This window comes from Brassica napus, chromosome C5 (assembly GCF_020379485.1).
Source record: "Brassica napus cultivar Da-Ae chromosome C5, Da-Ae, whole genome shotgun sequence".
Lineage (NCBI taxonomy): Eukaryota > Viridiplantae > Streptophyta > Magnoliopsida > Brassicales > Brassicaceae > Brassica > Brassica napus.
In genome coordinates this window covers 8,120,755-8,148,479 of record NC_063448.1, presented here as the reverse complement: position 1 = coordinate 8,148,479, position 27,725 = coordinate 8,120,755, and the positions used below count along the sequence as shown (strand labels likewise).

The 27,725-nt window shown below is 40.5% G+C and overlaps 4 protein-coding genes across 9 annotated transcripts; all 4 read left to right on the top strand.

Moving 5' to 3' along the window:
• Window positions 1-1,546: 1,546 nt before the first annotated feature.
• LOC111206378 (mediator of RNA polymerase II transcription subunit 15a-like) lies at window positions 1,547-16,631 on the top strand. Its single transcript, XM_048758159.1, has 3 exons — window positions 1,547-2,325; window positions 2,426-2,533; window positions 15,863-16,631. Exons 1-3 carry the CDS (start codon window positions 2,213-2,215, stop codon window positions 16,023-16,025), a joined length of 384 nt encoding a protein of 127 aa, XP_048614116.1. The 5' UTR covers window positions 1,547-2,212; the 3' UTR covers window positions 16,026-16,631.
• Window positions 16,632-17,478: 847 nt separating this feature from the next.
• On the top strand, window positions 17,479-20,211 carry LOC106396126. Of its 2 annotated transcripts, none has more exons than XM_013836442.3 (10): window positions 17,479-17,577; window positions 17,861-17,978; window positions 18,117-18,228; window positions 18,334-18,454; window positions 18,703-18,823; window positions 18,974-19,085; window positions 19,295-19,415; window positions 19,531-19,651; window positions 19,760-19,871; window positions 19,989-20,211. In XM_013836442.3, the coding sequence occupies exons 2-10, from the start codon at window positions 17,881-17,883 to the stop codon at window positions 20,043-20,045; spliced, it is 975 nt and encodes a 324-aa protein (XP_013691896.2). In that variant the 5' UTR covers window positions 17,479-17,577; window positions 17,861-17,880; the 3' UTR covers window positions 20,046-20,211. The 2 variants fall into 2 exon arrangements, with proteins under 2 accessions (XP_013691896.2, XP_048614115.1); XM_048758158.1 differs by lacking the exon at window positions 17,479-17,577 and adding an exon at window positions 17,734-17,752.
• A 152-nt stretch (window positions 20,212-20,363) lies between these two features.
• On the top strand, window positions 20,364-23,266 carry LOC106396127 (mediator of RNA polymerase II transcription subunit 15a). Of its 2 annotated transcripts, none has more exons than XM_022703053.2 (10): window positions 20,364-20,686; window positions 20,946-21,055; window positions 21,177-21,291; window positions 21,461-21,554; window positions 21,749-21,896; window positions 22,057-22,162; window positions 22,330-22,402; window positions 22,595-22,670; window positions 22,837-22,948; window positions 23,023-23,266. In XM_022703053.2, exons 2-10 carry the CDS (start codon window positions 20,958-20,960, stop codon window positions 23,077-23,079), a joined length of 879 nt encoding a protein of 292 aa, XP_022558774.2. In that variant the 5' UTR covers window positions 20,364-20,686; window positions 20,946-20,957; the 3' UTR covers window positions 23,080-23,266. The 2 variants fall into 2 exon arrangements, with proteins under 2 accessions (XP_022558774.2, XP_013691897.2); XM_013836443.3 differs by having other exon boundaries at window positions 20,942-21,055.
• Window positions 23,267-24,545: 1,279 nt separating this feature from the next.
• LOC106396125 (mediator of RNA polymerase II transcription subunit 15a) lies at window positions 24,546-27,521 on the top strand. Of its 4 annotated transcripts, none has more exons than XM_048758157.1 (8): window positions 24,546-24,806; window positions 25,120-25,579; window positions 25,686-25,756; window positions 25,927-26,001; window positions 26,299-26,551; window positions 26,743-26,797; window positions 26,983-27,094; window positions 27,188-27,521. In XM_048758157.1, the coding sequence occupies exons 2-8, from the start codon at window positions 25,129-25,131 to the stop codon at window positions 27,242-27,244; spliced, it is 1,074 nt and encodes a 357-aa protein (XP_048614114.1). In that variant the 5' UTR covers window positions 24,546-24,806; window positions 25,120-25,128; the 3' UTR covers window positions 27,245-27,521. The 4 variants fall into 4 exon arrangements, 3 of the variants coding, with proteins under 3 accessions (XP_048614114.1, XP_013691888.1, XP_013691894.1); XM_013836434.3 differs by having other exon boundaries at window positions 26,296-26,551; window positions 26,722-26,797; XM_013836440.3 differs by having other exon boundaries at window positions 24,547-24,806; window positions 26,296-26,551.
• The last annotated feature ends 204 nt before the right edge of the window (window positions 27,522-27,725 follow it).

Genomic DNA, 27,725 nt, shown 5'->3' with positions numbered 1-27,725 from the left:
GATAAGAATCCTCGGAAACAAAAGAAAGGTGCAGAGAATGATAATCAAAATCCAAATCCGAGGTTACTAAGGAAACCATCCCAGACATGGAGATAAGGCCGGCCGGCTCTAAGGTACAGTACCAAACAATGTAGCTTGGGACGCCAAGCTGCAAAGTATTAAAGGTCCTGATAATAATGAATCTCAATCGATTATATCATGTCTGGAACATAATGGAACCAATAAGGAATGTCGACATAAGATGATTTATTTGCATACAAGGTAGCACTTGAATTTATGAATATAAGCGAGGATCATGAACCCACGTCAATATAAGAGTGCGCACACTCGTAGAACAGATTGGATTGAATGGAAACGTGGGGTTAAATAGTTTAAAGAAGAAAATGTGTATTTGACCATATGATTAAGACGCCATATGATGTTAAAACCAATGGATATAAATGAGTCTTGTGAGGAATAGAAATCGTGAGATATAAAGCTGATGTTGCACAAGGATTCTCACAAAGACCAGTAATAGATTATGAGGAGACATACTCCCATGTGGTGGATGCAACTACTTTTAGATTTCTCATAAGTCTGGCTATATAAGAGAGAAAATTAGACTTGCAGCAAGTTGATGTAGTGACTGCATATTTATATGGTCCACTGGATAATGAAAGTACTATAGGGTATTGAGCTGAAAGAACATCAAGTTCTCGAGAACAATATTGATAATCATCAAATTATATGATTTGAATATCCTAGGAACCTCTGGATACAATTTTCCAAACAATTGAATATCTCAAGAAAGAGTTTGAGATGAAAGATCTTGGAAAACAAAGTTTTGTTTGGGATTACAGCTTGAGTACATTAACAATGAAATCCTTGTGCATCAAATAGTATATACAGAAAAAGGTACTCAAGAGATTTAATATGGACCAGTCTCACCCATTATCTAGTACATGGGCGTGAGATCACTTGTTTTGGACATTGATCCATTCAGTCCAAAGGTGGACGATAAAGAAGTCCATTTAGTCCTGATGGACGATGCAGAAGTCTTGTTTTAGACACTGATCTGATTGGTCCATAAAAAGGACGATGAAGAAGCCTTTGATTTTGGTTTATTTTATACTAACCAGCCCAAAGAGAGGTTATTTGGTTTTGTTGATTTGTTTTCAGACATGTTATGTTTTACACATGGTGGTACACGCATATCACAGCAACATCATCCAAGATTTCGTGTGTGTGTATTTGAGGTCGATGACTCAATATGTTCGATCAAATTATGGCATGGCCGGTAAAGAAGAACCAACTATCATGTTCGAGGACGAAACATATTCTGCCCAAGATCTTCATCACCCACGGATTGCAGAAAATTGGAGAGGTCCAAGGGACCTTCAGTAATGTCCAAATCATGGGGGAGTAATGTGTGTTGTACTCTTTTTCCTTCACCATGGTTTTGTCCCAATTGGGTTTTCCTGTTAAGGTTTTAATGAGGCAACATTAAAGCACATTACAAGCTCTAAATGGTTATGACATCCAAGGGAGAGTGTTATAAACCAGATTGTGGATGGCTCATAACCAAGAGATTATGATTTGTGATCTTTCCATTTATCTATGACGGTGTAATCTCCTATATAAAGAACCTCTATGTTATGAATAAATATTGACTTTTCTATTACTTTTATAACATAAACCTTTTCCCCATTTTCGTTCCTGTCTCTCCGCTCGTAGCAAATCTTGAGCACCCACACAAATCTCGTCCATAGGTTTCTGGATTTGAGGTGACGTTTATTGAAATTTTGTTATTCTCTTGTGGTATTGGATGCGAGAGAAGTACTCTCTCCATTGAAGTTTCTGTCGATGGATGATCTACTTTTTTAAATAACAATTATGAAATGTGTGAAGTGTTCTACGAGAATAGATAATTAAAACTGGTGCTGATCATATCGGATATTTATTAATAACAAGTTGTAATACCTAGGTGGATTCATTCTTCTAATGAGTTTTTTCATACTCATCATCCATATCCTGTAAAAAACTCAATTCATATAAATCCATTGAGAAGTTCTGAGTGTAAAGATAATCCATATGCTGTGTGGTAGTTTGTTTCCTGTAAAATTCTTGGTCATTGTTTGTGTTTCTTCTCTGTTTTCATTTAGTTATGAACCTATGATAAGTCTACTTAATCTACATACTCTGCTTTTCATTGCTTGTAAATGTAGTTTACTTGATGGATAATAACAATTTGACACCTTCTTTTCCAAAAGGCGAGCCTGCCATGGACACATGTGACTGGAGAGCTCAATTGCCATCTGATTCACGTGAGAAGATCATCGGCAAGATGTAACTTTGGTTGATGTAACTTTGTGTTATCTTTCTCTTTTTTTTGTGTGGTATCTTTCTTCTTTTCACTTTTATTGACCAATCATTGTGTGTTGCGCAGAATGGAAACAATAAGGAAGCAGCTTCCGTATTCTGGACCAGAAGAAATTAAAGAGCTTAGGAGAATTGCTTCCAAATTCGAGGAGAAAATTTTTGGTTGTGCTGCTAACTATAATAGTATGAAAGCTCTTTGTTTAGAATGCTGAAAACGTACTTCATTCAATAGGAGATCATGGCGTTAAATAGCCTTACAATAACAAGTAGAAACAAGATGAAACGAAACTTGCGCTAGTGGAAACAGAGTAACAGACGTGAGCCTAAATACTCGGTCTCGTTATTGACTCTAAACATAAACAAAGACCCAATCAAACTTAGCTAATCCAACGGCTGTGAAGCCTTTATTCAATCCAACAGTTACCTTCTCTTCATGATCAATTTGCTCCAACAAACCCTCCCTAAACTAAGCTTGGTGAACCAAACTTAGCTTATCTGTCACTGAGCAAATTCCAAGCTGACTCCTTAATCTCTCAAACGTCTCTAGCTTCAACGGTTTTGTAAAGATATCGGCCACTTGCTCAGCTGAACCACAATGCTCCAACTGTATCTCTTCATCCTTCACCATGTCGCGTAGGAAATGGAAACAAACTCCTATGTGCTTGCATCTTCCATGAAAGACGGGATTCTTTGAAAGCTTTATAGTTGAGGTGTTGCCGCGGTAGATGACAGTGCTTCCATCCACATTGTACCCCAACTCTCCCAAGATCCTTTTGAACCATATAACTTGACAAGCACAAACCGATGCTGCAACATACTCCGCCTCTGTCGTGGATAGTGTAACGATCGGCTGCTTCTTTGATAACCATGCTACAACCGCATTGTCCATAGGCAATACATAGCCCGAGGTACTCTTCCTGCTATCGATGTCACCTGCAAAGTCACTATCAGTATACACCAGTAGCTGTCCAGCTCCTCCTCTCTTGTACCAAATCCCATAGTCCATCGTGCCTCTTAAGTACCGTAGAACCCTCTTGGCAACCTGAAGATGCAGCTTTGTTGGTTTAGACATGTAGCGACTCAGTAAGCTTACAGCAAACTGCAGGTCTGGTCTCGTCGTTGTGATGTACATGAGACTTCCAATGATCTGCTTGTAGAAAGTCTCATCAATCCTTTCTCCATTCTCATCCATGTCAACCTTGCTTCCAGACACCATTGGATTGCGAACTCCGTTACAGTCTTCCATATCAAAACGTTTCAAGACCTCCATGGCATATTTTGTCTGAGACATATGAATCCCTTGACTTGTCTGCAATATTTCTATGCCTAGAAAGTATCTCATCTTTCCAAGATCAGACATATTAAATTCCTTCTCCATTGACAACTTAAACTCTTTCATCATAGATACATCATCTCCAGTGTATATCAAGTCATCTACGTATACGCTAACGATGAGGAGATTACCTTGCTTGTTTCTTTTGATGAACAGAGTTTCTTCATTCTCAGACTTCTTGAACCCTTCTTTGGAAAAATACTCCTCGATCCTACTGAACCAAGCCCGTGGGGCTTGTTTCAACCCATATAAGGCTTTGTGCAACTTGTAAACCTTCTCTTCCTTTCCTTCTATCTCATACCCTTCTGGTTGCTGAACATAGACGTCTTCTGCAAGTACTCCATGAAGGAAGGCTGACTTGACGTCGAGCTGAAAGATATCCCATCCTTTCTGAGCTGCGGTTGAGACAATGGTTATGATGGTGTCCATGCGTGCGACAAGTGCATCGACTTCTGTATAATCAACTCCATGTTCCAGTGCATATCCTTTTGCCACCAGCCTAGCTTTGTACTTGCTCTCCTCTCCAAGCTTAACTTTGTCTTGTATATCCATTTCACTCCAATGCACTTTGCTCCATACGGTAAGTCTGATAGCTCCCAGGTGTGATTCTTCTCAATCGAGTCTACCTCTGCATCCATGGCCTCTCTCCAGTTGATGCACATCTGAGCATCTGTAATAGTGGATGGATCAGAGGAGTTGATCTGAACCATGTTTACCTCATCGTCCTCATTAAATGCTTCATTTTCAGTGACATACGTGACATAATCTCTGAGATAGCTAGGAGGCCTCGTCTGTCTTCTTCCCTCCCTGACTGTTGCTTGCGGTTCTTCTTGAGTATCCTCTGCAACAGTCACTGGTCCTCCAACTTCTTCTTCTCCGTCACTATCACTTTCGCCCCAAGGTAGATCATCATCGTTCCACTTCAGCTCAGTCTCGATGTTCTCTTGATTCTGATTCCTGTTCCAACCTTTTGTTTCCTCAAACACCACATCCCTGCTCACCACAATCTTCTTGGTTGATGTGTTGTATAAGCGATAGTCCTTTGATTCTTCTGAGAAACCCAACAACACACATGTGATTCTTTTGTCATCAAGCTTCCTTCGCTTCTCATTTGGTACATGCGCATGAGCTAAGCATCCCCACACTCTTAAGTGTTCCACACTTGGTTTGACTCCTCCCCAAGCCTCTTGTGGTGTGACATTCTTAACAGCGAGAGTGGGACATCTGTTCAGAATGTAGAAGGTCCAATTGACAGCTTCTGCCCAGAAGATTCTTGGTACCTTTCTCATTGATAACATGGATCTCACCATGTTCATAACAGTGCGGTTCTTCCTCTCCGCCACTCCGTTCTGCTGTGGAGTGTAGGCAGTGGTGATTTGTCTTCGAATTCCATGTTCCTTGCAGAACTCAGAGAACTCAGTTGATGTGTATTCCCCTCCGAGGTCTGTTCTCAAGCATTTGATCAGTTTTCCTGTCTCAGTCTCCACCCTCTTTTTGAACTCCTTGAAGTAACTGAATGCCTCTGATTTTTCTTTCAGAAAATACACCCATGCTTTCCTGATGTGATCATCTATAAAGCATAGAACATATCTGACACCACTTGTGGTTACTGAACTGATAGGTCTGCATATGCCAGAATGCACCAACTCAAGGATTCCTGTAGCTCTCCATGAACTCTTCTTGGGTATTGGATTCCTTGACTGTTTCCCTACTAGACAGTCTGAGCAGGTGACTTTTGGACGTCAAAGTTTGGCAAGCCTCTTACCATCTCCTTGCTCTGCAACGTCTTCATACCAGTGTGGCTGAGATGCCCATAACGCTCATGCCAAAGCTTTGGTGTGTCCTCTGTGGTTGTTTGTAGACAACGTTGTTGGCTTGTCTCTCCGGTCTGATCAAGCAACATGAACATTCTGTTGGAGCTCATCTTGCTTACTGCGATAAGACCTCTTTCTTTATGAAAGATCTTACAAACTCCTTTTTGTATGATGATCGTCATCTCCTTCTCTTGAAGTTGTCCGAGACTCAACAGATTGTTATTGAGTTCTGGTATGTTGTACACATCACTGATTGTGTAAGCTACACTATTCAGCACCAGCTTCACATTGCTTTTGCCAATAACCTCCATCTTTTTTTCGTTCCCCAGCTTCACAGTGTGTTTGAAGCTTTCATTCATATGAGAGAATAGGTCTCGATATCCACTCATGTGATTGGAACAACCAAAGTCGAGGAACCATGTTCTCTTCCTCATGTTCTCGTTCTTCCCAGCATACGCCATTAACATCTTCTCTGCATTTTCCTCAAACTTCACGTCGATCTCCTCATCTTCCTTTTCAATATATGCCATTAGTAGCATCTCTTCCTTCTCATCAAAGTCAGCATAGTTTGCTTCTTCATCCCACATTGGACATTCATTTTGAAAGTTCCCTAGACGGTGACATTTGTAGCACTCCACCGTGCTCTTGTCTCTTCCACGGCCTCTTCCTCTACCTCTTCCATTGAAGCATCTTCCTCTTGACGTCGATCCTCTCCCACGGTATGAACCAGTTCCACCATGGGATACTTTCAAGACTTGATCATCAGCTTTGTCAACCTTCTTGAACTTTTGCTCATGAACGGTGAGAGAGCTCTGAAGTTCATCGAGATGGATGTTTTCAATCTCCTTAGATTCCTCAATGGACACCACTACATACATGAATTTTTCGCTGAGAGTCCTGAGGATCTTCTCCACCACTTTGGAATCATTCATGATCTCACCATTACTTCTCATCTGGTTGGTTACCGCCAGTACTCTTGTGAAATACTCTTTCACACTCTCAGATTCCTTCATCTCCAGAACCTCGAAGTCTCTTCTCAGCTTCTACAGCAGGGACTTTTTCACCCGATCGTTCCCACCGAACTTCCTCTTCATTGACTCCCAAATGATCTTGGAGGTTCTCCTATCCAAGATCTGCTCAAAGGTCACTCTATCAATGGATTGATAGAGGTAGTGCTTCACCTTATGGTCATCTTTCTTGGTTTCTTCCAGCTGCTGTGTCTGCTCCGCCGTGAGCACCGTTGAGGATGATGACTCCTCGAAACCGGTCTCAATCGTACTCCACAGGCCCTTTGATCTGAAGAAATTCTCCATGACCTCACTCCAATGATCCCAATGCCCATCGAACTGTGGCAACTTCATTTTCCAATCTCCCATTTTTCACTCTTGTGTTTTGAAGCTACGGCTTCTTCTCTCTCAGTTTTCACACGCTAACGGAGCTCTGATACCAATCTGTAAAATTATGAAAGCTCTTTGTTTAGAATGCTGAAAACGTACTTCATTCAATTGGAGATCATGGCGTTAAATAGCCTTACAATAACAAATAGAAACAAGATGAAACGAAAATTGCGCTAGTGGAAACAGAGTAACAGACGTGAGCTGTAAGACCCGATCCTGGCCGACTAGGCCGCGGTCGATGCCTCACGTCGCTCAGTCCATACCCGGACCGAACCTCTAAAAATTTTGCCCTTTATTTAAAATATCGCCCATTGGCGAGGGCTAACTCAGATCCTAGCTCAAGACTACCTTAGTCATTCCCTAGCTAGATCCTTTCAACTTATGCACAGCGGAATAACATCTATCATTCATTGGACTAAATCCAATCTAACACTTGTCTGGTCAGATCACCTCAGGTACTGGTCAGTAAACACAACTGCCAGATAGCTCCAAGGCCGATCCCGAACCCAAATCAAGGCATACAAATCTGAGGTTCCATTCCCCTAACCATTCTATCTAGATCTATGCAACATTGCTAGATCATACATTTGCCACATCCACGGAGCTTGTTAGCTCATCGGCCCAACTACTCTAGCTGAATGAACTCATAAACCAGCTGATCGAGCTGTCACACTCGAACTGAGCTAGGACCGAGCTATGGCCAGCTGCCATATACTGCGTCCAGCTCCTTTACACCTGCATAAACTCTTTCCTTGGGTACTTAGTCATTCAGCCAACCATCCCCACAGACATAAGTAACCCTTGAGAAGTCTTCAAACAGCTAAGGACATGCATCTGGCCCTTACCGGCTCATGCACTGTCCCACATCCTTTTTGCCTTATCAACTTATGATACCAAGTCCAGCTCATGGACTAACAATGCCCATCAGATCCTGAGTCAATCAACCAACCACCCCACATGACTCAGAACTGATGAGTCCTCATACTTCCTAATCAGTCATGGAACCATGTCCCACTGAACCTGATTAGTGTCGCTCTTACCACCGGTGCATCCTTCGATCAATCAGATCAGACACCTTGATCCATCATCCAAGGATCAGGTCGTCCATCCTTGCCCATGATCAGATCACACACGGCCTGCCTTACCAACACCAAGGTTGATAACCAGCAATTCCTTATGATCAATATCATAAGTGACAATATGTTCCAGCACACAAACATATGATCAGATATCCTAACACAAGGATCTGACCCCAATATGCCCTCAGGTGCAATTTCGACCCCAAGCAAACTTGCTCCAAAAATCAATTAAAATTCATGACAATTCATGATAAATCATAACTAAGAGAATGGTCCAATCGGATTTCCCAGAACCGGCCTCCAGCCCCTAGATCTCGGCCAAGATCAGCCAAACCGGCCCAAGAGACCATCTTTAAATCAATCCCTAAAAACTCATTAGGATTCATGATAATTCATGATAAATCTTAACTAAGAGAATGGTCAAGTCAGAATTCCAAGAACCGATCTCGATCCTATGGATCTTGACCTAGAACAGCCCCACCGGCCACCTTAACCATCTCGAAATCAATCAGATAAAAATCCCCAAATACCATGATAATTCATGATAATTCACCACTAAGAGGATTCCAAAGTCATATCGCCATAAATCCATCAGGAAGTAGGAGATCCAGACTTAGCTCCCAAACCAAGGCCATGGAGGGTTCTTCTGAACCGGCCAAGCCATGGTTCAGTGTCATCAAGTCTGATCCAACAGACTACACCATAATCATTCATAATATATATATTCCTCAAGGACGTGCCATACTTGGCCATGACCAATTCCACAGTCAACAGAATTGTAATTCAAAAGGTGATCATAAAACCGATTACCTTATACATGATCTGATTAGATCATTTGCCATTCCTTATTATGTTCGGCCATGCTCCTCCAGTGCACGCCTCTATCAATCCTTATCATATACTTCCAGTATTGATAAGTTCTATTCATGGGTCGCACCCATCCTCCCTTCCATGGAACTCCCATGAAACCACTTTCTACACTGCATCTACCTTCAAGGCTGTCTTGGCCTGTAAGAGTGGAGTCTGACCTTCTCCCTTCTCTCCTGGTTATCTGCGTGTGTTCCCAAGACACAGAGGAATCCCAGGATGTGATCATCCATGATCAAACATCATCACAGGATCGTCCATCACTTCCCCCTTCAGTGCCCATAAAACTGCCTTTCTACACATATCTGCCCTTAAGGCTGTCTTGACCTTTGGGAATGAGTTCCGGTCATCTACCTTCTTTCCTCACCATTTTTGTGTGTTCTAAGGCCCTGGAGGATGCTTTGGGTGATAACATCACGGATCAAAAGCCACCATAAAGTCGTTCATAACTTTCCCCCTTGATCTCTCCCAAAACTGCCTCTTTATGGCCTTCACACCACCATGGGTCTTGGATTGGGAATCCGACCAACTCTCTGTCTTTTCTCTGTGTTTCTTTGTCTTTCAGGGTGTAGGAGGAAGCCCTGGCGTCCATCTCTACGGCCTGGTCTTCCCACGATCAGAACACGCCAGCAAGATCACACCACTCCACGCGGTCCTCCTCTCTTATCCGCCGGTCTCTCTCTCTTTATCTTTCTGGTAAGATTTTGGCAGAGCTTTGCCTAAGGAATTTTGTGCCATTATCTGTGCCAGAGACTCTTTATTTATAGAGAAACTGAGCCCCAACTGCCCTAGAGAAACCGGCACAAGCAGTTGGAGAGAAAGGGCACAAAACTGCCCCTTTTTCACCTTTTCGGAAATAACTGCTCAACTGCTCTTCTCTCCTTTGGGCTGTCCGAAAACTAGGCCCAGAACATCATCCTGAGTCCCTTGTCTGAGGCCAAGACCCACGGACCCTTGGTGGTTCATGTCAAGATCCCACCAGCCCATAACCGCCCATATGGCCCGGCCACTGTCCAGACCCGGCCCAACTGCCCATGACTTGAACACTCAGTCCAGCTGAGTTGTGCTGATCCCCAGCTGCCCCAGCTGAGTGAGCTAGTCCATCTAGCTCAGGGAGCTGCCACACTCTTCAGTGAGCTACACTGAGCTGCACTACACTTCACCTAGCTGGTCGAGCTTGCTTACTGCATCGCCCAGCTGTTATACACTGTGTCCAGCTTGTTTCCTTCTTGGATTAGCTATGCCTTAGCTTCCTGATGCCCTTAACCTTACTTCCAGGCTATGACACGCTTGTCTTTAGGTCATATGACCTGACTGGTGCGTTTCCTCGCACCGCAGTCCGTCCAGACGATCCTATCCAGGATCGGGGACATGACAAGTCTCCCCCACTTACGTAGGATTCGTCCTCGAATCCTGTGGTGTTAAACTCTTGTCTCATGACAAAGGTTCCATACGAACTCCTTTGTACCCGGAACATGGAGCATGCTCGATTGGTTCTTTCTAACCAATTCGTTGCATCTCCCACCTTGTTCCTTCTCACTGACCACGTCTTGATCATCATATACACAACAAGTCTCCCCCACTTGATAGATATTTAACCCAAAATCTTTTCAAGTGGTCCATCAAGCACCCATACAAAGACATGACTTGTGTCACTGACCCAACTCTCCAGGTTGCGGTCCTAGTAGACACCCAGTCTCTTACTCTCTGACCCTAGTCCATGACTAGATCATCTTCAGTCCCTAAGAACTTACTGCATACCCGAGTCTTAATAAATTTACCCAATCTCCAAGCCACTCAATGTATCAGTCAAGTCTTAATGAACTCGTTCCAGTCTTTAGGCCGCTTGTTGTACCACAAGTCCTAACAGATTGTTTTGTTTCCTTATGTCCTTACATACACCAAGAGTTCATGATCCCAGCCTAATCGTATTGGATCATCCCTTAACCGACCACAGCCTTTTCCAGCTTGGCCATATTGTGATCTTAGTCTCCAGAAAACTAAACCGCCTTAACTTTACTTCTGTCCATCACTGGACTTTGTCATATTTCGATCCTGGTCCATTTAGGACGTGATCATATTCCGGTCCTGGTCCACTCAAGGACTCGACCGTGCATTCCGACCATAGGTCCATCTCCGAGTAGGTCGTGTCCTGATCCTCGTCCCTTACCGGACTTGGTCATATTACGGTTCTGGTCCACTCAGGGACTCAACCGTCTCAATCAATACACAGCCTGAAGCTACCATCTTTCTGTTTCACAAAAAGAACTGGTGCTCCCCAAGGCAATACAAGCAACTCCTCAAGTTGCTTCTTCAGCTCTGCCATCTGAGCTGGTGCCATTCTATATGGACTTTTAGATAATGGGGCCATTCCAGGTTCCAATTCAATGATGAATGGGTCAGCCCTATCAGGGGGAATGCCCTGTAGTGCCCCAAACACATCCTGAAATTCCCGAACCAACGGTATACCCTCTGGGTCACAGGCCCCTACAACTTCATCAGTGTAAATGGTAGCCAAAAAGGCCTCACAACCATTTCCAAGCATCCGTTCTATTGGACTGCTGAAACCACCAAACTACAAGAGGTTGGCTTGATTCCTTGGTACTTAATCGGGGTCCAAACTCGTTCTCAAGTTGCACCCTTCCCCGGTGACAATCTAGAGTTGCCCGATACTTTCCCAACCAGTCCATGCCCAAGATCACTTCATGATACTTGAGGGGGACAACAATCAGATCTATAGGCATCGGCCTATCCAAGATCACCACAGGGATGTCCTTAACCAGACCGAGTGAGTTCATAACTTGCCCTCTGGCCGCACTTACTCGTTCAGGACCATCCCATGTTCCATATCGGAACAAACCTTTTCCAATCATACTTGGACTCACAAAACTATGTGTAGCTCCAGTATCAAATAATGTGTTTCCACACCACCGATCATTAAGTACTTAGATGAGTAGGATCTCGGTTTGATCACACATTTCGAAAATGTCCCATACCATTCTCCAAAGCATCACACATCTGTGAACGTCCCATACCTTTCACAAAAGTGTTTATAGTATACCTCAATCCTCATCATACTAAGATACTTAACATCGTGTTTCCAATTCCTCTTGGAATTGATCCATTCCATTCACTCAATCTTAAGGAATCCTACCTTGACTTACACTGAGTCCAAGCTGATCCATCTGATCACAAGCCTACTCATGTACTAGACATGTAGCGTCTCCCTTAGACTAACATGAACATTGCATATGCTCACTTGTTTTGAACGGCCACAAAGGAATAACATTTACCTCCAAGAGAGTTCTGCACGTTTCTTTCAACCTTAGCCACTCTCTAGTCCATGTTACTTCCCTTGTCCAGGTCGTCCATACAAAGATCTTGCATTGCGTCCATCATCCAATCCGTCCATTATTCCCAAATAACTAGATAAACTAACCTTTATGTTTTCAGGGTCTTGCCGTGGAAGAGTGTATCTTGGCTAAGCCGGCTCATCTTGGAACTTCCCCGTTCACAAGCATGAAACCCAAACTTACCTCAACTCTCACTTGGCTCACCACAACTAAGGTTCCAAGTCATCTCAGTTTTCAGAAATAATTTCGGTTTGGAACTCAACATCTTTGAGCACTGTCCGTAACAGGATCAAGCATGCTCTGATACCAACTTGTAAGACCCGATCCTGGCCGACTAGGCCGCGGTCGATGCCTCACGTCGCTCAGTCCATACCCGGACCGAACCTCTAAAAATTTTGCCCTTTATTTAAAATATCGCCCATTGGCGAGGGCTAACTCAGATCCTAGCTCAAGACTACCTTAGTCATTCCCTAGCTAGATCCTTTCAACTTATGCACAGCGGAATAACATCTATCATTCATTGGACTAAATCCAATCTAACACTTGTCTGGTCAGATCACCTCAGGTACTGGTCAGTAAACACAACTGCCAGCTAGCTCCAAGGCCGATCCCGAACCCAAATCAAGGCATACAAATCTGAGGTTCCATTCCCCTAACCATTCTATCTAGATCTATGCAACATTGCTAGATCATACATTTGCCACATCCACGGAGCTTGTTAGCTCATCGGCCCAACTACTCTAGCTGAATGAACTCATAAACCAGCTGATCGAGCTGTCACACTCGAACTGAGCTAGGACCGAGCTATGGCCAGCTGCCATATACTGCGTCCAGCTCCTTTACACCTGCATAAACTCTTTCCTTGGGTACTTAGTCATTCAGCCAACCATCCCCACAGACATAAGTAACCCTTGAGAAGTCTTCAAACAGCTAAGGACATGCATCTGGCCCTTACCGGCTCATGCACTGTCCCACATCCTTTTTGCCTTATCAACTTATGATACCAAGTCCAGCTCATGGACTAACAATGCCCATCAGATCCTGAGTCAATCAACCAACCACCCCACATGACTCAGAACTGATGAGTCCTCATACTTCCTAATCAGTCATGGAACCATGTCCCACTGAACCTGATTAGTGTCGCTCTTACCACCGGTGCATCCTTCGATCAATCAGATCAGACACCTTGATCCATCATCCAAGGATCAGGTCGTCCATCCTTGCCCATGATCAGATCACACACGGCCTGCCTTACCAACACCAAGGTTGATAACCAGCAATTCCTTATGATCAATATCATAAGTGACAATATGTTCCAGCACACAAACATATGATCAGATATCCTAACACAAGGATCTGACCCCAATATGCCCTCAGGTGCAATTTCGACCCCAAGCAAACTTGCTCCAAAAATCAATTAAAATTCATGACAATTCATGATAAATCATAACTAAGAGAATGGTCCAATCGGATTTCCCAGAACCGGCCTCCAGCCCCTAGATCTCGGCCAAGATCAGCCAAACCGGCCCAAGAGACCATCTTTAAATCAATCCCTAAAAACTCATTAGGATTCATGATAATTCATGATAAATCTTAACTAAGAGAATGGTCAAGTCAGAATTCCAAGAACCGATCTCGATCCTATGGATCTTGACCTAGAACAGCCCCACCGGCCACCTTAACCATCTCGAAATCAATCAGATAAAAATCCCCAAATACCATGATAATTCATGATAATTCACCACTAAGAGGATTCCAAAGTCATATCGCCATAAATCCATCAGGAAGTAGGAGATCCAGACTTAGCTCCCAAACCAAGGCCATGGAGGGTTCTTCTGAACCGGCCAAGCCATGGTTCAGTGTCATCAAGTCTGATCCAACAGACTACACCATAATCATTCATAATATATATATTCCTCAAGGACGTGCCATACTTGGCCATGACCAATTCCACAGTCAACAGAATTGTAATTCAAAAGGTGATCATAAAACCGATTACCTTATACATGATCTGATTAGATCATTTGCCATTCCTTATTATGTTCGGCCATGCTCCTCCAGTGCACGCCTATATCAATCCTTATCATATACTTCCAGTATTGATAAGTTCTATTCATGGGTCGCACCCATCCTCCCTTCCATGGAACTCCCATGAAACCACTTTCTACACTGCATCTACCTTCAAGGCTGTCTTGGCCTGTAAGAGTGGAGTCTGACCTTCTCCCTTCTCTCCTGGTTATCTGCGTGTGTTCCCAAGACACAGAGGAAGCCCAGGATGTGATCATCCATGATCAAACATCATCACAGGATCGTCCATCACTTCCCCCTTCAGTGCCCATAAAACTGCCTTTCTACACATATCTGCCCTTAAGGCTGTCTTGACCTTTGGGAATGAGTTCCGGTCATCTACCTTCTTTCCTCACCATTTTTGTGTGTTCTAAGGCCCTGGAGGATGCTTTGGGTGATAACATCACGGATCAAAAGCCACCATAAAGTCGTTCATAACTTTCCCCCTTGATCTCTCCCAAAACTGCCTCTTTATGGCCTTCACACCACCATGGGTCTTGGATTGGGAATCCGACCAACTCTCTGTCTTTTCTCTGTGTTTCTTTGTGTTTCAGGGTGTAGGAGGAAGCCCTGGCGTCCATCTCTACGGCCTGGTCTTCCCACGATCAGAACACGCCAGCAAGATCACACCACTCCACACGGTCCTCCTCTCTTATCTGCCGGTCTCTCTCTCTTTATCTTTCTGGTAAGATTTTGGCAGAGCTTTGCCTAAGGAATTTCGTGCCATTATTTGTGCCAGAGACTCTTTATTTATAGAGAAACTGAGCCCCAACTGCCCTAGAGAAACCGGCACAAGCAGTTGGAGAGAAAGGGCACAAAACTGCCCCTTTTTCACCTTTTCGGAAATAACTGCTCAACTGCTCTTCTCTCCTTTGGGCTGTCCGAAAACTAGGCCCAGAACATCATCCTGAGTCCCTTGTCTGAGGCCAAGACCCACGGACCCTTGGTGGTTCATGTCAAGATCCCACCAGCCCATAACCGCCCATATGGCCCGGCCACTGTCCAGACCCGGCCCAACTGCCCATGACTTGAACACTCAGTCCAGCTGAGTTGAGCTGATCCCCAGCTGCCCCAGCTGAGTGAGCTAGTCCATCTAGCTCAGGGAGCTGCCACACTCTTCAGTGAGCTACACTGAGCTGCACTACACTTCACCTAGCTGGTCGAGCTTGCTTACTGCATCGCCCAGCTGTTATACACTGTGTCCAGCTTGTTTCCTTCTTGGATTAGCTATGCCTTAGCTTCCTGATGCCCTTAACCTTACTTCCAGGCTATGACACGCTTGTCTTTAGGTCATATGACCTGACTGGTGCGTTTCCTCGCACCGCAGTCCGTCCAGACGATCCTATCCAGGATCGGGGACATGACATGAGCCTAAATACTCGGTCTCGTTATTGACTCTAAACAGAAACAAAGACATAATCAAACTTAGCTAATCCAACGGCTGTGAAGCCTTTATTCAATCCAACGGTTACCTTCTCTTCATGATCAATTTGCTCTAACACTGCTAATCCGGTAATACAAAGAGTTTTTGTGAGGCAGTGGCGTACCTGTAAAGCTTAGAAACCTTCCTGATATTCTTTTATTTTTGATACTTTCAGTTGGATTACCTTGGAAAAATATCCATAAAGATGCTGACTATGGAGATTACTAAATGGCAAAGTGCAGCTGGTTCTTCTTCTTTACCTTTTCCTTTACCTATCCCTGGTGTTTATAACAGTCTGTCCTTGTATCCAGGTATAAGCCCTTCATGCATGTAGTAGCAGATGCTTTTATTGGTGTGTAAATTTAACGTATTAATCTCTTCATGTTGTTTCCAAAAAAAAAAAAAAAAACTCTTCATGTAAGTTAGATTTATATGCTAGTATATACCAGAACACATAATAATAACATGAAATTTTTTGAGTGTGTTGGAAATATTATCACGATTCATTTGTTAGTCGTCTTGTGAAGGTTGTCATCAGATGACAATGGAAGGCCCCATCAAAGCAGAGCCTGCTGTGAACGCAAGTGACTGGAGAACTTGTCTGCTACCGGATTCACGCAAGAAGAATGCCAACAAAATGTAAGTTCATTATGCATTGTGTGTTTGTCACTCAGAAATAGTAGTTATCTTTGCTTGCTTCAAAGCCAGCTTAATGCTAAAGCTCTGTAGAAAAATCAATGTTACAACGTTCTGACATATTGCCTGCCTTACGTGAGCAGAAAGGGAACAGTAAAGAAACATATTCCAAACCGTGGGAAAGAACGAAACAAAGAGCTCAAGAAAATTGCTGCCACCTTCGAGGAGTTGATTTTCAACACTGCTATTGATCAGGTTTCATCATTCCTATCAAACATTGTTTTTGAAATTATATAAAAATTTCACATTTACAATTAATAAACATAAACAAACAGTAGTTACGAATTTCACATTTTACTGCAAATAATTGTAAATTTAATTTCTCCGTGTAGTTTCCAATAACAAATTAATTATTTCACAATACTAACATTTTGTATAGATGAAAAATGAATGTAAACATAAAAAACAACAGCTACCATTAAAACAAATTTGTTATAATAATAAATATGTCAAAGGAAACAAATGAAGTGACATTTTGTTATTGTTCCATGTATTCTATGCTCAGTCTTTAATAGGTTTTGTTAAATACTTTAACATCTAACTAGATTTTAACATGTAATTTGAAAATGCAGAATAATTTTTTATTTAAAAGCAACAATTTTTTTTCGGTTCAGTACTTTGAAAATGGTCGGACATGTCAAATCGTTACTCGCTCTTCTAACCGGTTCAGGGTTATAATAAAAACCAAATTTGAGTTACCGACAAATTCGGTTAAAAACCGGTCAAACTCGCTAAATCGGTGTCTGTTTCGATATTAAAACCTAATTTTTTCAAATTCAAGTTTAAAAATAAAAAATTGCAAATTTTAAAAAGATTCACAAAAAAATTAATATTGTTTTTTAATTTCTATGTAAATAAATTATTACACTCAAATATAAGTATTAGTAAACTCAGTTAAAAAGTTAAAACAATCTACACAAAATGCAAAGGAGGCAATGGGGCATAATTTTTGTTTAGTGTGGGGCCCATAAAATAAAGTCTAGTTTTTTTTAATTCTGACTAATCAAATATCAGTGGGCCCCTTGTAACATTTTTTTTCTGAAAAATTCATTACATATTTGGGTTCATATAATAAGGCCACGTCACCTCTTTTCATTTTTCTATTTACGTTTATGTTCAAGCAAGTTCTTGGTCTTGGTCTCTGCTCGTCGCAACTCTCAATCCCCGAAAGCCCTTGCAGAAAATCTGAGGTGATTTTGTTTTCTCGAATTTTCCGTCTTTGATTTTAGGGGTTTGTTTTCTTCTTCTGGTCGGGATGCGAGAAAAGTATCGTGGCTTGTTTATTTCACGTTTACAAGTAGGAGGAGAATAAATGGAATTTTATTATGTCGACCAATCAGTGAAAGAAGTTGGTACTGATCAGAGGTTTAGCTCAATAGTTTGTTTTCTTGTGCTCTAAGTCTCAATAATTACAAGACATTTGGAGCTAATCACACTTTAATCTGTTTTTTTTTTTGTTTGTTCTCATTGAAGTTATAAAAGTCTTGATCTTGATGGCGCCTTCTGTTAACAACGGAGAACCTGCCATGGACACAAATGATTGGAGGAATCATTTGCCATTTGATTCACGACAGAAGATCGTCAGCAAGATGTAACGTCATCATCATATCTTCTTTTCTCTCTCTCTCTCTCTATACATATATCCTCTAGAACTAGAAGGTTTCAATAAGCTTCTTTTTTTTTTTTTTTGGTAAATTATTCTTACATGATTGACTTGCAACTTGCGCAGAATGGCTACACTAATGAAGCACCTTCCGTATTCTGGACCAGAAGGGATTAACGAGCTCAAGAGAATAGCTGTCAGGTTCGAGGAGAAAGTTTTCAGCAGTGCTGTTTACCAGGTAATAATAATAATACACACGTCCTTCTCTGTATACAGATTTGTGAGGGCAATGCACATGAAAAGGCATGTATATGATTTTCTTTTTATTTTTTGAATTTTTCAGACTGATTACCTTCGGAAAATATCTATGAAGATGCTGACTATGGAGACTAGATCGCAAAATGTAGCCGGTTCGGCTTCTTATATCCCTGCTGATAGAAGCAACCTAGCCTTGGATGAACTGGGTAAGCAATGCGTCCTTCATGTACTTAGCAGAAGCTGGTTTTGGATAATGCATTCTCCATGTGTGTGAGCTAATCTAAATGCCACAATAGGCACCTAATATGAAGTTTTCAGCGGCTAATTGTTATCCATCTTTGTGGTCTCGCCGTTCTCCTCTGTGCCTTCATTTGAAATAGATTCCATTTGGTTTGTTATGTGTTTTGTTTTCTTATAAGATCTACCCTTTGATGCTTTTGTGAATATTCCACAGACAATCTCATGATCAATGGCAATGTAGAGCCTTTTCTCCTGAACGAAGAACCTGCCATAAACTCTGGTGACTGGAGAACTCAACTGCCACCGGGTTCACGACAGAACATCGTCAACAAGATGTAACTTCATCATCACATCTCCTGTTTTGTATATATATATAATTTCTCTATAACTAGAAGGTTTCTTCTATGCTGCTATTATATATATAGATTCTTGATGAATAAGTTAAAATTTTTTGGTAATTGTTCTTACATGATTTACTTGCGCAGAATGGATACACTAAAGAGGCACTTTCCGTATTCTGGACCAGAAGGGATTAACGAGCTCAAGAGAATTGCTGCCAGGTTCGAGGAGAAAATTTTCAGCAGTGCTGTTAACCAGGTTACACACACCTCTTGTCCTCCTTTATATTAATTTTGTTTCGTTAGTGTGGTTTTATATTAGAGATTTGCAAAAACCAATGGACATGGGAAAATAAGATATGATCTTTTGTACCCCCCCCCCCCCCCCCCCCCCCCCCCCCCCCCCCAATTATACGGTTGGTGTATGAAAGCTATGATCCTGATTTTTTTTTTTTTTTGAATTTTCAGACTGATTTCCTCCGGAAAATATCGATGAAGATGCTGACTATGGAGACTAAAGCTCAAAATGCAGCTGGTTCCGATTCTTCTATCCTTGCTGATAGTAACAACCTAACCTTGGATATAATTAGTAAGCAACGTCCTTCGTGTACTTAGCAAAAGCTGGTTTTGGTGTGCTAAACAACTCATTCTCCTTGTGGAGGTTATATGGTCTAAACCCTTGATGCTTTGTGAATATCCCACAGGGAATCATTTGATCAAGGACAATGCAGAGCCTTCTCTCCTGAACGTTGAACCTACCATAAACTCAGGTGACTGGAGAATTCAACTGCCACTTGATTCACGCCAGAAGAATATCGACAAGCTGTATGTTCGTTACATTTTTTTTTTTCTTTTGCTTTTGTTATAAACGTTTTGTCATAGTAGTGCCTTGACCTAAGAATAGTATCTTTTCTTTTTTGTCATATGGCGCAGAATGGAAACTCTGAAGAAACATGTTCCGTATTCAGGGCAAGAAGGAATTGAGGAGCTCAGGAGAATTACTCTCAGCTTCGAGGAGTTAATATTCAACACTGCTATTAACCAGGTCTCACTCACTTCACTTCACTCTTCTTCATTCTAATTTTAGCTAACATTAGTGAAGCAGTGGGATGACGGTGCTGTGAAAATTTCTTGATTAAGCATGGATTGTTTCGAGTTTTAGGTGGATTACTTTCGCAAAATATCCTTAAAGATGCAGACTATGGAAGAGGACGACTAAGTAAAATTGCTTTGAAGGGGGGAGCATTTGGAACTTTCTGGCGATTCCACGTATGTATTTGATAATATTAAGAACTAGAGCTTAAAAGCCTCCAAAGTTAAAAGGCATGAATAAAAGAATGTTAATTATGTTTGTATAAGAACAATTCTATAAGATAGACTTTTTTTAGTTTATGTCACAAAAATAGATCTAAAAAAACAAAATGACCAAAATAGATTATTTTATCGGTAATCGGTAACATATTTCTTGGGGAGGAAGAAGCCTCGCCTTGCTCTCTCTCATGTTAAGTAAATCTTGTATATGCTTATGTAAAAGCTTCTTTATACAAGATTTTTTCCATAAGTATAAAATAGTTAATATTGTTATTATCCTAATAATAACGAGAAGAAGAAGAAGAAAAAGATTCAAAAGCATTGCGAAACTTTTGATTTTATCGTTCCTATAACCATGATTAAAGGACTTAAAAAGTAAAATTAGTTTGGGCTTGTTTAAGCTCAATGGGCCATAGTATAAAAGCCCTAGCTCTGACTTCAATTTCTCCTTTCCCGTTGTTCTTCCGCCCTTTGGTTTCCTTCGCTGTAAAGGGAACGCTGGTCTGCGACTTTGACCTCGAAACTGCGTAATCTCATCGTCGATTCAAGGTGAAGTTTCCTAATTGCGTTTCTGTTTTTTTTTTTCTCGAATCTAGGGCTTGGCTTTGAGATTTTTTTTCCTTTGCGGCTTGGATTCAAGAGAAAGCGTTTCGTATTCTTACATTTAGGAGAGTAGATGAAGTCGTTTTGTTTGGTAATGGATGATCAGTTAACGAAACTGTTGTCTGTCTGTATAGCTAAAGTTAATTTCTTTCTTTTGAATCTTATTGGTCCGCTATTGATGATGCTTTGTGGATTATAAAGACAGGACACACACTTAATGGGGCCTTCTTGTCCCAATGGGGAACCTGCGATTGACACATTAGACTGGAGAACTCAATTGCAATCTGATGCACGTGAGAGCATTGTCAACATGATGTACGTTTATTACATCTATTAGATTATGTTTCTCAGCCTAATGTCATTGTCAAAATCATTTTCTTGATTTTGTTTTGGGTTTTAAATTAAATCACTTTTTTTTTTTTTTCTGTTAGCACAGAACGGAAGCACTAAAGAAACAACACCTTCCATTTTCTGGACCAGAGGGAGTCAACGAGCACAGTAAAATTGCCTCCAGATTTGAGGATAAAGTTTTCAACAATGCTGCTAACTTGGTAATATGCTGACCATCCTTCTTTGTTTCTCTAGTGTCCTAAACATACCGATGGAATTGGACTAAAGAACTGACATTTGGTAGCCATATATTTGATTTTTGTATGCTTTCCAGATTTATCTCATGTCACGCTTTTGGTCTAATTTTCCATTTTTTATTTGGAGTCTCAGAATGATTACCTTCGGAAAATATCCTTAGAGGTGCTGACGATAGAAAACACGGTTAAAAATGCAGCTGAGCCCACCACACCCTTGAATTCGTCGGGTACTAACAATCAATCCCTTTATGCTTCTCTATTTTCATAAGCCTAGCAAAACATTTTCTAATTTCTTCATCTTGCATTAGAAGGTTGTTTTGTCGCTGTAACCTTTGGTAGTTAAACCAAAAGGAACTGTTAAAAAAAAAAAGAAGAAGAGAATTTGTATCTAAAGTTTGAGTAACTGTTGTGATTGCTATAGCCGGTAAGGCTAATGTCGATGTAGGAAGCCTAATGGACAATAACAGTCTGAGGCCTTCTTATCTTCCGAACAGAGAACCTGCCGTGGACACTGGAGACTGGAGAACTCAACTGCCACCTGCTACTCGCAGGATGATTGTCAACAATATGTGAGTTTGTTTTGTCTCATTCAAAAGAGCTGTCATCTTTCTCTCCTAGTATCATTTCCCCCAAGCCAGTTTGATGTTATATCCTTTAGAAATAGAGTGTTATTGTTATGGTTTCATATCTCGTTTCACCCAATAGTTATATAACTTTTCATTTGTGTAGAACGGATACACTAGTGAAGCACCATTCTGGGACAGAGAGAACCAACGAGCTCAGGGGATTTGCTGCCAGATTGGAGGAGAATATTTTCAACACTGCTGATCACCAGGTGATTCATTGGCTTCACAACATCAATGTCTATTTCGTTAGTGTGATAAATATAGAGATTTCTAAGGCAATGAACTTCACAACATAAACATGCTTTGCTGTTGTATACCTTCTTGATTTATGTCATATCTTGCTTTTTGGTCTGATATATTTAATATTAACATCCAGATCGATTACCTTCGCCAAATATCCGCAAAGATATCTCTCCTTGCTGCCAGCAACAGCCTACCCTTGGATCTAGGTAAATGACTTTCTTGAAGTCCTTCATGTAGTAGCAGAAGCTTGTTTTGGATATGGTAAATTTTAGTCCATTTTAAGTGTAATAAATGGATGTTGGAGCTCAGTTGCATCCATTTTCCCACTTGATTTGTTTCTCTTTGAAGGTTTTAAATGGAGTTAGAAATCTGTTGTTGTCAATGCTTTATTCACATAGGTAATCTTGGCATAAACAGAGGTGACTGGAGAAATCAACATCCACCAGGTTCACGCCAGAAGAATGTCAACAAGCTGTGAGTTTGTTCCTCCAAAATTTTAATATTTTCTCACTCTTGCTACTCATTTCCTCCCCAAAGCCAATCTAATGATAAAAATCTGTAGAAATAAAACGTTGTCGGTATTGATTTTACCTAGTGCATATGCTTAAAGATAGAGAAGTTACTTTTGCCGTTTGAGCAGATTTGAAACACTGAAGAAACATGTTCCATATTCTGGGAAAGAAGGAATTGAGGAGCTCATGAGAATTGCTGTCAGCTTCGAGGAGTTAATTTTCAACACTGCGAGAAATCAGGTTTCACTATATTTTGATTAAGCTCAATGTGTTACGTTTCGTTTTTGATGTTGTGTGTTCATTTCGAGTTTCAGGTGGATTACTTAAGCAAAATATCCTTAAAGATGCAGAGTTTGGAAGAGGCAACCTAAGTCAAACAAGGGGAGTGTTCTCAAAGCGGTTTAAATTATTCTAGGAATAGCAAGTCCATATACATATTTGTATATAAATAACACACCTTGAAGAGTTAGAAAGGAAATACATGGATAAACATGTCAAGTGTATACTATTGGGATGATTTCTGGTTTTTCCAACATCAATTGAAAAAGTTTTTTTCTTTCTTTGGTTAAAAACAAAAACAGAGTTACCACTTATAAATAGGTTTCCTTATTGATACGCCCTGGGGCTGGGCACAAAGCGGATACTTGCTATTTTGCGTGTAATTGCAACTTGACTTGCCTTGTACGAGTTTGGACTTGTACTTGACTTGTTAAAAACGAGTACTTGCTATTTTAAGTACTTGATCAAAAATAAATTACTTGCAAGTTACTTGGCTTGCTCTATTACTTATTATTTACGAGTATTTGTGAACTATTTACGAGTACTTATGAACTATTTACGAGTTTTTCGGAATATTTAAGAACTACTTACTAAATAATACTCTATTAGAAATAAAAATAAAAATTTGTTTTGTTTTTTCTACTTAAAAATTTAGTTATATGACTTGTTATTACATGTTACTTGTTTAGAGAAGAAATTTTTGTTATCGTGAAAATTATACAATGTTTATATATCGAAATATGCATATATATTTTTTATTTGTCTTCTTTACGTAATACTTGACTAGAAGACAACGAGTATTTAAAAATCAAGATGGATATGAAAAAAGTAACAAGTATAAAAAGAGTAATGAGTATTTGTGTCCAATCCTAAATGCAAGTAAAAGAAAATACAAATATAAACAAGTAATTAATATAGATCATGTAATAAATAGCAAGTAATGGGGCAAGTAACGAGGCAAGTAACGGAGCGTAACGAGAGTCAAGTACTAAAACTAATAATGATACTTGATACTTGACTTGGTCTTACAAGTAATGAAAATTATCGACTTGTTAATTGCATTGATAACACCAAGTATTTGAATTTTCAAAGCGGATACGAATCAAGTAGCGAATTTAAGGCGAGTAACGAGTTATGATACCCAACCCTAATACGCCCAACAATAGCTGTAAAAGATTAAACCAGTGTTTTATATCTGATTTGGATCCACGGTCAAACAGGCAAATTTGGTGATTTGATAACTAACCCGATTTTTGTTTTCATGAAATATCTATTACTTAACAATCTGACAAAACTCGTAAAAACATTTAAATTTTGGCCACCGATTGAAACATCGGCCAAAATAAATTTTTTTATTTCCTTAAATTTTCAAAATGTCCTGATTAAATTTTCTTCTATATTTGAAATAAAAAGTGAAAAACATTTAAATTCCTCCTTTGCCACATATACTCTCTGTATATCCTTTTGACTTTTTTTTTTTGTCATCAGGTTCAGTGTTCGGTCGTGTTTAAAACATTGGGTTAAAACTTAAAACCATATGATGAGATAAACGTCGTCATACACAGTGACTCGTAGTTGGCTGGTTCATCTTGTAATTTCTCATTAATTGGAGGGGTTTCTCGTAATTAAATAGCCGAGTGACGACACTGAAAACTTGGTCAACTAAAAGTTGAGGACACATTTGGCAAGGTTACGATTCTACGTTTGCCCAGAAAGATCCTTTATATATGTTGTTCAATTCCATTTCTCCAAGCTAAACCATAACCCTAATCGTTTGTAGCGACCGTGAATTCGCCTCGACAGGCTTTGGATATTTGAGGTAAAATTTTCAAATCTTGTGATCGGGAGTCTCGTGAAGACATGCCATCACGCTTTATTGATTGTGGTTCTCGGTTCTTAATTAATACTATTTAGGAGAATAGATTTGACTTTGTTGGTGTGATTGAGAGAGTATGCTTACTCGTTGTCTCTTTCTTGATTTTCTTTAGAATTGGTGATTCCGTGGCTCAAACTTGCTATTATTATTAGCCTAGCTGCTCTGAATCTTGGCATAAAATCGGATTTTGTTTCCTGAAGTTTTTTTTTTTTTTTTTTTTTGGTTATTTTCTCTTCAAGGTTTGTTGTATACGTAGGAACACTTGATGGATAACAACAACTGGAGGCCTTCCGTTCCAAAAGGAGAACCTGGTGACTGGAGAAATCAGTTGCCACAGCATTTGATGTCTCAACAAAACAGCCTTCATCAGCAACCATTGGGCACTCAAAGAAGTCTTGCAGGACTGCAGCAACCACAACAACAGTTGCTCAGTTCCCAGACTAACCTGCAGTCGGTGCACATGTTATCACAGCCTACCGTTGGGCTGCTGCAACCAACGCATCAGGCTGCTCATGGCTTGTTTCTGTTTCAGGGCCAACAGTCGCATCATCAGCACTTAGGTTTGCAACAACAACCTAATCTGCTACAACAGGATGTGCAACAGAGGCTTCAATCTTCAGGTCAAGTCACAGGTTCTCTGCTTCCACCTCAAAATGTAGTGGACCAACACAGACAACTATATCAATCCCAAAGAACCCTTCCGGAGATGCCATCATGTATGCTTTTTATATCCTTGTGAATACTTTAGGTTCTCATACTTTACATAATCCCACCTCAGCTGGATCTGATGCTGAGCAAACCCCCCGTGTTTATAAATTTTAGCATTGGTAGACTCCACTGCACAGATGGAAAGTGCAAATGGTGTTGATTGGCAAGAGGAGGTTTACCAAAAGGTTGTTGTTTCTTTCTAGTTAATCCTTCTGTCCTCTTAGTCTTGCTCTCTACGCTCCGAAGAATTCTGGGAGATGCTATATATAGTACTGATTCTGTCTACGCTTTTTAAAGTGTCAAGAGATATCACTGTAATGAATAATCGTGTGACCATGGTGCTTTGCCTTTGCAGATCAGAACTATAAACGAAAAGTACTTAGCAGAACTTCACGATATCTACCAGAGAGCTTCAGCCAAGTTGGAGCAAGTAAGTTGCGATCTTTTTTTTCTCTAAGAGAGTAGTGTGTGTATGTCCTCCGAAACACTAGTAGCTGGGAGAAATTTCTATGAATTCAATGCAATACTGGTACGATACTGCACAACTTTGGTATCTTGTTAACCATTTCACGAAAATATGCTCTTGAGGCTCGTATGTTTACTGTCCACTAGAAAAGTAAACATCTGATATTTATGTTCCTTCTCACACCCACAAAGGTTGTAGCTTGCATCTATGTGCTTTTCTCTTTTTCCTATTGAACATTTTTTTTTTCTTTCTCTCCAGCAGTATTCACTACCGCAGCAACAAAGATTAAAGGAGTTTGAGAAATTGAAACAATTCAAGATAATGTTGGAGCGAATGATACGATTCCTATTGATTTCAAAGAGCAATATCATGCCTGCATTAAAGGATAATGTGGATTTTTATGAGACGCAGATTATAAGTTTCTTAAATAGGCACAGGCCGAGGAAGCCAGTACAGCAAGGGCAGCTTCCGCAACCTCAGATGCAGCCTGTGAAGCAACAGTCATCTCAGAACGGTAATCATTCTCATGATAGACAAGCAAATCCGTAGATGCAATCCATTTTCTTGGTGTAATAAATGGATGTTCGAGCTCAGTTGCATCCATTTTCCCACTTGGTTCGTTTCTCTTGAAGATTTTAAATGGAGTTAAAAATCTGATGTTAATGCTTTGCTTTGTCCACATGGGTAATCTTGCCATAAACACAGTTGACTGGAGAACTCTACATCCACCAGCTTCACGCCAGAAGAATGTCAACACACTGTGAGTTTTGTTCATCCTCCATATTTGTCATATTTTCTCATTCTTGCTACTCTTTTCCTCCCCCAAAGCCAATTTAGATGTTCAAAATTATGTAGAAATTGAATGTTTTACAACGTTTTGTCCTATTGCTTTGACCCTAGTGAATATGCTTATAAAAAGAGAATTTACTTTTGCCATTTGAGCAGGTTGGAAACACTGAAGAAACATGTTCCATATTCTGGGCAAGAAGGAATTGAGGAGCTCATGAGAATTGCTGTCAGCTTCGAGGAGTTAATTTTCAACACCGCGAAAAATCAGGTTTCACTATTTTTGATTAAGCTCAATGTGTACATGCTTGCTATCATCCCCTTCTTTGTTTCTTGATTTTGTGTATTTCATTTCGAGTTTCAGGTGGATTACTTGTGCAGAATATCCTTAAAGATGCAGAGTATGGAAGAGGGAAGCTAAGTCAATTTGGGGGGGGGTGGGGGTTTACAATGCGGTTTAAACTTTCTACGAAAAGCAAGTCGATATACATCAATTGAAAAATGCGGTATAAAGAACACACCTTGAAGAGTTAAAAAGGAAAGGCATGAGTAAAACATATCAAGTGTATTAGGGTGATTTTTGGTTTCTCCAACATCAATTGAAAAATGTTTCTTTTACTTTTCCTTTTATTCTTATTTGGTTGAAAACAAAAACTAAGAACAAGTCCATCAGAGGATCTAAGGTATCTCTTGTTGAATCTTAAATCCGGTAACAAGGATTAAAACATATCTAATTAAGCAATAAAAGATATTTGGAAGCCAAAGGTTTCGTTAATATGAAGTGTAAGTTACAAGCCGAAAGGATATACAAAGAAAACGTCGTAAAGATTAAACTCATCGTCACAGCTATTTCTTTTTCTGTCTATGTTTATTTCGTCTCCTAGCGTTTTCATTGAATGCTC

Coding starts and splice junctions, on each gene's coding strand:
- LOC111206378 (XM_048758159.1), top strand. CDS start 2,213: ATGGATAATAACAATTTGACACCTTCTTTTCCAAAAGGCGAGCCTGCC. Junction 2,326..2,425: donor GAGAAGATCATCGGCAAGAT/GTAACTTTGGTT, acceptor TGTGTTGCGCAG/AATGGAAACAATAAGGAAGC. Junction 2,534..15,862: donor ATTTTTGGTTGTGCTGCTAA/CTATAATAGTAT, acceptor TTTTTGATACTT/TCAGTTGGATTACCTTGGAA.
- LOC106396126 (XM_013836442.3), top strand. CDS start 17,881: ATGGCGCCTTCTGTTAACAACGGAGAACCTGCCATGGACACAAATGAT. Junction 19,086..19,294: donor TCAGCAGTGCTGTTAACCAG/GTTACACACACC, acceptor TTGAATTTTCAG/ACTGATTTCCTCCGGAAAAT. Junction 19,652..19,759: donor CAGAAGAATATCGACAAGCT/GTATGTTCGTTA, acceptor CATATGGCGCAG/AATGGAAACTCTGAAGAAAC.
- LOC106396127 (XM_022703053.2), top strand. CDS start 20,958: ATGGGGCCTTCTTGTCCCAATGGGGAACCTGCGATTGACACATTAGAC. Junction 21,056..21,176: donor GAGAGCATTGTCAACATGAT/GTACGTTTATTA, acceptor CTGTTAGCACAG/AACGGAAGCACTAAAGAAAC. Junction 22,949..23,022: donor TCAACACTGCGAGAAATCAG/GTTTCACTATAT, acceptor TTCGAGTTTCAG/GTGGATTACTTAAGCAAAAT.
- LOC106396125 (XM_013836434.3), top strand. CDS start 25,129: ATGGATAACAACAACTGGAGGCCTTCCGTTCCAAAAGGAGAACCTGGT. Junction 26,552..26,721: donor GCAACAGTCATCTCAGAACG/GTAATCATTCTC, acceptor TTGTCCACATGG/GTAATCTTGCCATAAACACA. Junction 26,798..26,982: donor CAGAAGAATGTCAACACACT/GTGAGTTTTGTT, acceptor CCATTTGAGCAG/GTTGGAAACACTGAAGAAAC.